General features: G+C 46.5%; 1 protein-coding gene across 1 annotated transcript in view; it reads right to left on the minus strand.

The window, feature by feature from the left end:
* The window catches only part of LOC134467976 (putative uncharacterized protein MYH16), a 101,329-nt gene that overhangs the window by 43,066 nt on the left and 48,263 nt on the right, over positions 1–10,000 (minus strand). The window contains exons 8-9 of the mRNA XM_063222000.1: positions 4,505–4,591; positions 2,739–2,984 (exon numbers count right to left, since the gene is read on the minus strand). Of these exons, the coding sequence (XP_063078070.1) occupies positions 2,739–2,984; positions 4,505–4,591 (333 nt within the window). The remainder of the gene's footprint in view (positions 1–2,738; positions 2,985–4,504; positions 4,592–10,000) is intronic.

Below are 10,000 nucleotides of genomic sequence, written 5' to 3' on the forward strand. Positions count from 1 at the left end.
CAATTGCTGCCATTCAGTGATGAAAAAGATTCTCACAGCAACCTTATTTAAACAGTATTTTTTCATGACGGTGTAGATTTTGTAGACATTCCACGGGCACCTCGCAAACTATGTAATCCTACCTTTTGTTTGTTTTTGGTGGATTATTTTAGAAGCATATTCATTGCAGTACATATTTTGTGGTTCTCTTTGTTGTTTTAGCAGATGTGAGTGAGGTTGAAATTAACAGCAGTATCTGCCCTGTGTATCCACTGCTGTCGACTGGTTGTCTGGGGAGAATCAGCCAGCTCATCCACCTCCAAACAGACACCGAGGTCTGAAACCCCCACCGGTGCGGAAAATGTAATGCGTCCAACATATTTTTTATTGTGTTTTTAATGGCTGTGAGGTCAGTGTGAACCCGAAATGTCAGTTGGCCAGACATGCAGAGACTGACACCCCAGGCAGAGAAATCAAATACGTATTTGTTCCAGTTGAATCACTGAACCAGTAGGTGATCGTAGGTAGACAGCAGAAAATAGTGACCTCACTCATAGAGAATTAATGTGTGAACAAGTGCGTCTACTTGTAGATCGACATCTAACATCTATTGTTTTCGCTTTTTTCTTTTTCTCTACCTTTACTCAGACTCGAGCACACACACTGAGGTTGTGTTTCTGCTTCTCCAGTTGAACCTCTATGTCCATTTCGACTATATTTATCTCAGCCAAGTTATGTTTTCTCGGTCGTGTTGGTTTGTCTGTTTGTCTGTGTGCTTGTATTTCAGCAGGATAATCAAAAAGTAGGGGTGGGCATAGATTAATTTTTTTAATCTAGATTAATCTCACTGTAATTATGAAATTAATCTAGATTAATCTAGATTAATCTATATCAAAATGGCTCATTCAGAATAGGCACGATAGCGAAATAATGCCGAAAAAAACCTTGGGGTTTCTTAAGACAGATGGCGCATTAGACCAGAGCTCATCTTTTTTTCCAAAATGCATCTCATCTTCAAAAAATGGTCATGTTGATACTTGGAGATGAAAAAATCACAGCAATATGTGTAAAGTGTGTCCAATATGTTAGGAAGCATTTACAGTTATAAGATAGGCCTACTGAAATTTCAAAATGAACAGCGCTATAAGTTGTAGAGGCAAATACAGATAAATCTATCAAACATTTAGGCTATTTAAACAATAGGCTATTACCTCAACAATTCAGCATTTCTAATGGGCAGAGAGAGAGAGAGAGAGAGAGAGAATCTGCCACTGACTGTTAAAAGGAGCAGCGGCTCCTTTAAGAGAGGGAGGAGCTCTGCGCGTAGTAGGCACAGCAGCCCTCAGCAGAGCCAGGCTACTGGATATGCCTATCTAGAACCTAGAACTACAGCACTGGCACACGGCGATTTGACAGTTGTTCTCAGAGTTAGAATGCCAGATGAGTTACAACTCGACATGAATTCAGTTTGCAAAAAAAAAAAGTCAAGCGCGACAACCGCGAGGTTTATTACCGTCGGACATGAGAATATCTCACTGAATCGCAAATGTGCGCGATTGCAACACAAACATTCAGCGAGAGTAGATATTGACAGTTTCAGTTTGACAATCTTCAAAATGCATAGGACTATCACACGGAATGTTTTGCAATTATAGCACAGGCAAGATGCAATGCGTGAGGAAATGTAGGCTATGTCGGGCTGGTAGCTACTCACACACAATAATGTCTCTCTACTTCACCTCAAACAATAACGTCTCTTTAGTCTACCACTTATGAAAAAGCACTCAAACAACAACTACCACGGCAGAGGGATTAATGTTTTCAGCATGCAAACACTTCATATTTAGTAGGTCTGCTGAAACAACAGGTGGAGAGAGGAGAAGCGACTGGAGCGCAGTCTAAAAGCTGTCAATTAGCCTAAACGCTATGGTAACGTGCATAGGGCCTACCCAAACTCCAAACCTATATTTTGAGAATAGATTAACGTGCGATATTCTCTTTATCGTGCGACAAGAGTCTCACATTATCGCAGCACGTTAACGCCGATAACGGCCCACCACTATCAAAAAGTTAAAGGTGCACTGTGTAATATTTTTAGCAGAATTTACGCTGCCCAGTTACCAATTTCCTTTTTCATGAATACTTAACACCACCACCAATTTCTAAGTATTCATTATATAAAATGGCACTATTCATACATGAAAAGGGGAATCTTCTCCATTGTCCACCATTTTGAATTAACAGAAATAGGCATTTTTAGCTGCAAAGCTTACTGTGCTCTGATCATACTTGTAAATATTAGTTAATTATTTAGTACATTTTCATGAAAATACTTCATGAAAAATGAGGGTGAAACATAGTCAAATGTAGCCTGGCACTCACGCAGACCCTTCGTGCTTCGTGCATCTTCATTATACTTCGTGAGCTCGCACGAGGGTCTGGAAATCTTAGACGAGCCCGAACGGAATCAGATATTTCATAGCCTGTCCAATCGGAATCGCGGGGCGGGATCGCGGGGTGGGGATATACAAGTCAGTGGTTGAAGTAGTATGTGATTAAAAAAAAGCCAATCAGGTTCGAGCTGTTATGAACACACCCGCGCCTTTCCAGAGCTAAGCGATTGACAATGTTCCAGACCATCGCGTGAGAACCAGGTTAAGTCAAATGTTCTATCAAACAGCTTCCTTGGTGGAGGTCTGTACTCTCTGAGTGCATTTCTAGTTCATAAACATTGGGTAAATAGGTGTCTGTCCACTGACCTTGGCTTTCTGGAGGTTATCGAGGGATGCGGCGAGGTCGTCCACCTCCAGCCTGAGGTTCTGTTTCTCCTTCTCCAGTCGGGCACGGGTGCGCTGCAGCCCCTCACACTGCTCCCCCAGCTCCGCCAGCGCGTCACCATGGCGCTTCTTCATCACCACGGCAACCGCCTCCGCCTGACGACCGGCCTCCTCCAGCTCACGACGCAGGCGCTGCAGCTCGGCCTCGCGCTTCTTATTCACCTCCATCTACAGAGAGACAGAGAGAGATGTGGTGAGAGAGAGAGAGACAGAGAGAGGGGGGTGGGGGTAGGAGGAGAGAAAGGAGAGAAGAGATGAGTTAGACTAGAGAAACCTGCTGCAGCTCAGCCTCACGCTTATTCACCTCCATCTAGAGAGAGAGAGAGAGGGGGGGGGGGGACGAAGAAATGAGTTAGACTCAAGAAACCTGCTCGGCCTTGTGCTTCTTGCGAGGTAGATAGAGGAAAGGAGAGGAGGATAGAGGAGAGGAGAGGGGGATAGAGGAGAGGAGAGAAGAGGAGAGAAGAGGAGAGGAAAGGAGAGAAGAGGAGAGGAGGATAAGAGAAGGAGAGGAGAGGTCAGTAGAGGAGAGGCGAGGTCATGAGAGGAGGGGAGAGGAGAAAAGAAGAAGAGAGGAGGAGAGGTGAGGTGAGGTCAAGAGAGGGGAGGAGAGGAGAGGAGAGTGAAGGAGAGACAAGAGAAGAGAAGAAGAAGAGAAGAGAAGAGAAGAGAAGAGAAGAGAAGAGAAGAGAAGAGAAGAGAAGAGAAGAGAAGAGAAGAGAAGAGAAGAGAAGAGAAGAGAGGAAAAGAGAAGAGAGGAAAAGAGAAGAGAAGTAAAGGTAAAGTAATTGTAAGAATAGTATAGAATAGTAAGACATGCTGCTGTTCCCTCTACTTCCTTGTTCACCTCTAGCTGTGATTGACAGAAAGGGAGAGCGAGAGAAAGAGAGAAGGAAAGGGAGGGAGACAGTGTGTGTTTGTGTGTGTGTGTTGTGTGTGTGTGTGTGTGTGTGTGTGTGTGTGCGTGTGTGTGTGTGTGTGTGTGTGTTGGGGGGTGACAGGGGCGATGGTATAGGGGGTGTGAGAAAGTGAGAAAAAGAGGGATAGGGAGTCAGAAAAATAAAGAAGCATGGAGTTGATGGAGATAGGAGATGAAGGGACAGAGAGCTCAGAGAGATTGACGGGGGGGGAAAAAAGAAAGAAAGAGGGAGGATAGAGAGAGGTGGAAAAGAGGTAGAAAAGGACTCAAAGAGAGAGATGGGAAAGATAAAGGCACAGAGAGATGAAAGAGGAGAGGGCAAGGTCAGGTGGTATGGAGGGGTATGTAGGGCAGCACAGATAAACATGAAGAATGAGGCGGAGAGATTTCACACCAGATAACAGACGGTGAGACTGCACAGCGAAAGAAAAATAAACTTGATGTTGTCCACAATCTGTCTGGGGGGAGTAGTCTAACAGGAGAGGAGAGGAGAGGAGAGGAGAGGAGAGGAGAGGAGAGGAGAGGAGAGGAGAGGAGAGGAGAGGAGAGGAGAGGAGAGGAGAGGATCATAAAAGATAGGAGAGTAGAGGAGAGGGGTGTAAAATATAGGAGAGAAGAGAAGAGAAGAGAAGAGAAGAGAAGAGAAGAGAAGAGAAGAGAAGAGAAGAGAAGAGAAGAGACGAGAAGAGAAGAGAAGAGGGGAGACGACAAAAGAGGAAAATAAAGAAGGGAAGCAAAGAGAGGAAAGTTGATCTCCACTGTACTGTACCTGGGAGGCGGTGGCTCCTCCGGCCTCCTCCAGGCGGTCAGTCAGGTCATCCAGCTCACGAGTCAGGTCAGAACGCTGCTTCTCCACCTGACACACACACACACACACACACACGAAAGCAACACACACACACACACACGAAAGCAACACACACACACACACACGGAAGCACAAACAAGTAGTCAAGTCAAGTAGGTTTTTATTGTCAATTTCTTTACATGCACTGGTCATACAAAGAATTTGAAATTACATTTCTTGCTTTCCCATACAGACATAGACTAATTAAGGTAAGGACATAGACAGTATAGACATAGACAGTACTTATACATGGACTTAAGACAGTATGGACATAGACAGTGCTCATACAGACATTTAAAGTGCAAGACTGGACAACAGAAGACTTGTAGAGGACATACATTAAGAGGTATTTGTTGTGTTTTTGTGCTTTTCCTAAAAAAAGTCCTTTATAGCGTTCTGACATGGTAATAGTAGCATTTTGAAGAAAATAAATATAAAAAAGGTCTGTCAAGTACACCAGCAGCAGTGTGTGTGTGTGTGTGTGTGTGTGTGTGTGTGTGTGTGTGTGTGTGTGTGTGTGTGTGTGTGTGTGTGTGTGTGTGTGTGTGTGTGTGTGTGTGTGTGTGTGTGTGTGTTTAGTGCAGGTAGAAGGTGCGGTGTGCGTCTTGTGTGTGTGTTCGTGTGTCTGTGTCTGTGTGTGTGTGTGTGTGTGTGTGTGTGTGTGTGTGTGTGTGTGTGTGTGTGTGTGTGTGTGTCAGTGTGTGTATGTTTGGGTTTAGTGCAGAAAGTGCAGTGTGCTTGTGTGTGTGTGTGTGTGTGTGTGTGTGTGTGTGTGTGTGTGTGTGTGTGTGTGTGTGTGTGTGTGTGTGTGTGTGTGTGTGCATGTTTTGAGTTAGTGCAGGTTGAAAGTTCAGTCACAAGTATAGTAGTGCAGGTGGAATGTTCAGTTGCAGATATGGTGGTGGGGGATGGGGGGGGGGTTGTCAGTGGCCTTGCTGGCTAGAGGCTGACAGTGGGGTGGGGGGGTGGGGGGGGATGGGGGGGGGGTTGTCAGTGGCCTTGCTGGCTAGAGGCTGACAGTGGAGGGAGAGTGGGTTGAGTGTTCAGCATCTTGATCGCTTGGTGCATTGTGCTGCTCGCCAGCCGGGTGGTACGGGAACGGAGGCGCCTGTACCTCTTTCCAGAGGGCAGGAGGCTGAACAGTTTGTGTGCAGGGTGGCTTGTGTCTTTGATGATCATCAGTGCTTTCCGGGTGAGGCGTGTGGTGTAAATGTCCTGCAGGGAGGGGAGTGGTACTCCAATGATCTTCTTCGCTGTGTTCACAACACGCTGGAGTGTCTTCCTGTTTTTCTCCGTGCAGCTTCCTCCCCACACTGTGATGCAGTTGGACACGACGCTCTCTATGGTTCCTCTGTAGAATGTTGTCATGATGGAGGGTGTAGCACTTGCCTTCTTTAGTTTGCGCAGGAAGTAGAGACGCTGATGGGCCTTCTTCGCCAGTGATGTAGTGTTGGTGGTCCAAGAGAGGTCGTCGCTGATGTGCACTCCAAGGAACTTGGTGCTGCTCACTCTCTCCACAGCATCGCCGTCGATGGTCAGTGGTGGCAGTTGTTTTTGGACCCTTTGGAAGTTGACAACAATCTCCTTGGTCTTGTTGACATTCAGCAGGAGGTTGTTGTCTTTGCACCATCTGGCCAGCAGGTCTACTTCTTCTCTGTAGTGAGTCTCATCGCCCTTGGTGATGAGGCCCACCAGTGTTGTATCATCCGCAAACTTCACTAGATGGTTAGTGCTGTGGGTCGTTGTGCAGTCGTGTGTCAGCAGCGTGAACAGCAGGGGGCTGAGAACACAACCTTGCGGAGCCCCCGTGCTCAGGGTCAGGGTGCTCGAGGTATTGTTCCCTACCCGTACTGCTTGTGGTCTTTGCATCAGGAAGTCCAGCAGCCAGTTGCAGAGGGAGGTGCTGAAACCTAGTTTGTCCAGTTTTCTGATGAGTTGTTGTGGTATTATGGTATTGAATGCTGAACTGAAGTCAATGAACAGCATTCTCACATATGAGTCTTTATTGTCCAAGTGGGTGAGGGCTGGATGGAGGGCAGAGCAAATTGCATCCTCCGTGGATCGCTTGGCTCGGTATGCGAACTGGTAGGGGTCTAGGGTGGGGGGTAGGGTGGCTTTGATGTGTGACAGGACTAGCCGTTCGAAGCACTTCATGATTATGGGCGTCAGTGCTACAGGACGGTAGTCATTGAAGCATGATGGTGATGATTTCTTCGGCACAGGTATGATGGTAGCAGCTTTGAAAAGTGATGGGATGACTGCTTGCTCCAGAGAGATGTTAAAGATGTCTGTGAAGACATCCTTCAGCTCTTCTGCACAATCCTTCAACACTCGGCCTGGTATGTTGTCTGGGCCAGCTGCTTTGCGTGGGTTGATGGTGGCCAGTGTCCTCTTAACACTGGCAGAGGACAGGTAAGGGGGTTGATCATGGGGGGGAGGGGGAGTTTTCTGTGGGTGAGTGTCATTTTGTGCTTCAAAGCGGGCAAAGAAACTGTTCAGGTCGTTTAGCAGAGAGGTGTTGTTGTCACAGCTTCGTGGTGCAGGCTTATAGTCCGTGATGGCCTGTATGCCCTGCCACAGGCTCTGTGCATCTCTGCTGTCTTTGAAGTGTGTTGTTATTTTGTCTGAGTATTCCTTTTTTGCTTTCCTGATGCCCTGGGACAGGTTAGCCCTTGCTGTCTTTAGGCCAGCTACGTCTCCTGCTCTGAAGGCTTTGTCTCTGGCCCTCAGCAGTCGGTGAACGTCTCCTGTGAACCATGGCTTCTGGTTGGCCCTGGTAGTGATGTGTTTTATTTCTGTAACATCATCGATGCATTTTGTGATGTAGGAGGTCACAGTGTCTGTGTACTCCTCAATGTCAATGTGATTGCTGTGGGTGGCAGTTGTTTTGAAAATGTCCCAGTCTGTGGTTTCAAAGCAGTCCTGAAGTCGTGAGATGGCTCCCTCAGGCCACACACACACACACACGAATACACACATACGCATGTATACACATTGGTGCCTTTTTTGCATTCATGTATGTGATTAATATGCAACATGTCGATCTTTAACTGAACATCTCAAAATGAAAACAAACATGTATGTTGAGTGAATTACACCATGTTTTTCCTTTCCGTTGACAAAGTCTAACATAGATCGCCTGGAAAGAATGTCTGGACGCTGAATGTTTAAACATGCGGTGTAATGTAATGTACTGAAGCATCTCTCCAGAGTGGGCTGAACAGCACAGCACATCCGACTGACAATAGACCACAGGGCCAAAAAATAAAACAAAGAAAGATAAAGAAGAAGAGAGATGAGAGAGTAAAAAGCATCATGACAGATTTGTAGGTATGGTACGCGCCAGATTCCCAACGGTACTGTATGTGCATTTGATCCTTTGCATTCATGTGATTACTGTAATATGCAACATAAAGGTCTTAAACTGAGCATCTTAGAATGAAAACAAACATGAAACATGTCAGCTATTTCCCATGATATTGGTGAGAGCTACATATGGTACACTACAGAAAGTCTGGTCAGCAGATGTCAAAATACATGTTTTAACACACGCTTTCATGTCAAAGACCAGTCCGTTCAGATTGCGGATGGATTGATGGTGTAACATCTTAACATGCCCACGTGCTGGAAGAGGCACCGTGTGCGTGCGTGTGTGTATTTGTGTGTGTGTGTGTGTGTGTGTGTGTGTGTGTGTGTGTGTGTGTGTGTGTGTGTGTGTGTGTGTGTGTGTGTGTGTGTGTGTGTGTGTGTGTGTGTGTGTGCATTGTAATATTTTGTGTATGAGTTCATGTGTGTGTGTGTGTGTCTGTGTGTGTGTGTGTGTGTGTGTGTGTGTGTGTGTGTGTGTGTGTGTGTGTGTGTGTGTGTGTGTGTGTGTGTGTGTGTGTGTGTGTGTGTGTGTGTGTGTGTGTGTGTGTGTGTGTGTGTGTGTGTGTGTTTGTGTACTAACATGTACGTACTGAACGTGCATTTGTAATACAATTTAATTCACAATACACTGAATTTAATTCTGAATAAAGCTTAATTCCGCCTTGAAAACGTCTTGTAAACACTTCACAATTCGGAATTAAATGAAAGTGCAATGTAAACTCGGCGGAACTATTTAATTCTGAATGATTAATTCTGGATTAAAAACACCATGTAAACGTGGCCATTGTCAAATACTGTAGGTATTTGTCCAGTACAAAGATGGGCAACTGGAGGCCCGGGGGCCACATGTGGCCCGCCTCCTCACTCAGTGCGGCCCATAGATAAGCCATACCTCAAAAAAAAGTATGAACAGCCTTTTTTTTAAACCACTACTGAGTCAATCTGTTGAAATTATAGGCTACTATTGGCCGACAGAGAACAGTCCCATTCCTTCCAAAATTTTTCAGCAATCATGGAGCAGCCAACTGAACCTTGAATTGCAAGTTGCAGCCAGATATGTGGTGATCTGGCCCTCCCATGGTCACGCTGAAAATATGTGGCCCTCCTCATCATGAAAGTTGCCCATCCCTGGTCCAGTATGTGCCACTGACTATGTGCCTATGTGAAAGCCGTGAAGTGAAAGCCCAATTGGGAAACTCCAGTGTGTGTGTGACACAGCACACCACAACACACAAGTGTTCGCTGCACACTGCACACAACAAAATTGCATTTATGCTTCACCCGTGCAAGGGGGCAGCCCCCAATGGCGCCCCAAGGGAGCAGTGCGGCGGGACGGTACCATGCTCAGGGTACCTCAGTCATGGAGGAGGATGGGGGAGAGCACTGGTTAATTACTCCCCCCACCAACCTGGCGGGTCGGGAGTCGAACCGGCAACCTTTGGGATACAAGTCTAACCGCTCACCCATGACTGCACAAACATGTGCCCCTCAATCCATCCACATGCTGTACAATACAACAGCATGGAATTCCTTAACTGCAGAAGCCAGAGTGCTGAAAACACATCTCAGGTTATCCCACCTGATGTTATCAGGGGCAACAAGAAGGGTCACCTCGAGGTGTGTGTGTGTGTGTGTGTGTGTGTGTGTGTGTGTGTGTGTGTGTGTGTGTGTGTGTGTGTGTGTGTGTGTGTGTGTGTGTGTGTGTGTGTGTGTGTTCATGTGTGTGTGCGTGCGTGTGTGTGTTCATGTGTGTCAGTGGAGTGGTTAGCAATACAATGAGAGGTCTGTTTGCCCATGTAGGGGATGTTTAGTTAGATGACTCGAATGAGCGTAGCTTCTGAAAGGCCGGGTTGGGGTTGGCAGCACAGGGGATCAGTGTGTGTGTGTGTGTGTGTGTGTGTGTGTGTGTGTGTGTGTGTGTGTGTGTGTGTGTGTGTGTGTGTGATTGCATTATGGCATGATCAGAATGTGGCGGTTTACATTCTTATGTGTGTGCATGGGATTGGGGGGGGTCCTGTACCTGTGTGTGTTTGTGTGTGTGTGTGTACG

The sequence above is a fragment of the Engraulis encrasicolus genome, chromosome 17, assembly GCF_034702125.1.
Source record: "Engraulis encrasicolus isolate BLACKSEA-1 chromosome 17, IST_EnEncr_1.0, whole genome shotgun sequence".
Taxonomy (NCBI): Eukaryota; Metazoa; Chordata; class Actinopteri; order Clupeiformes; family Engraulidae; genus Engraulis; species Engraulis encrasicolus.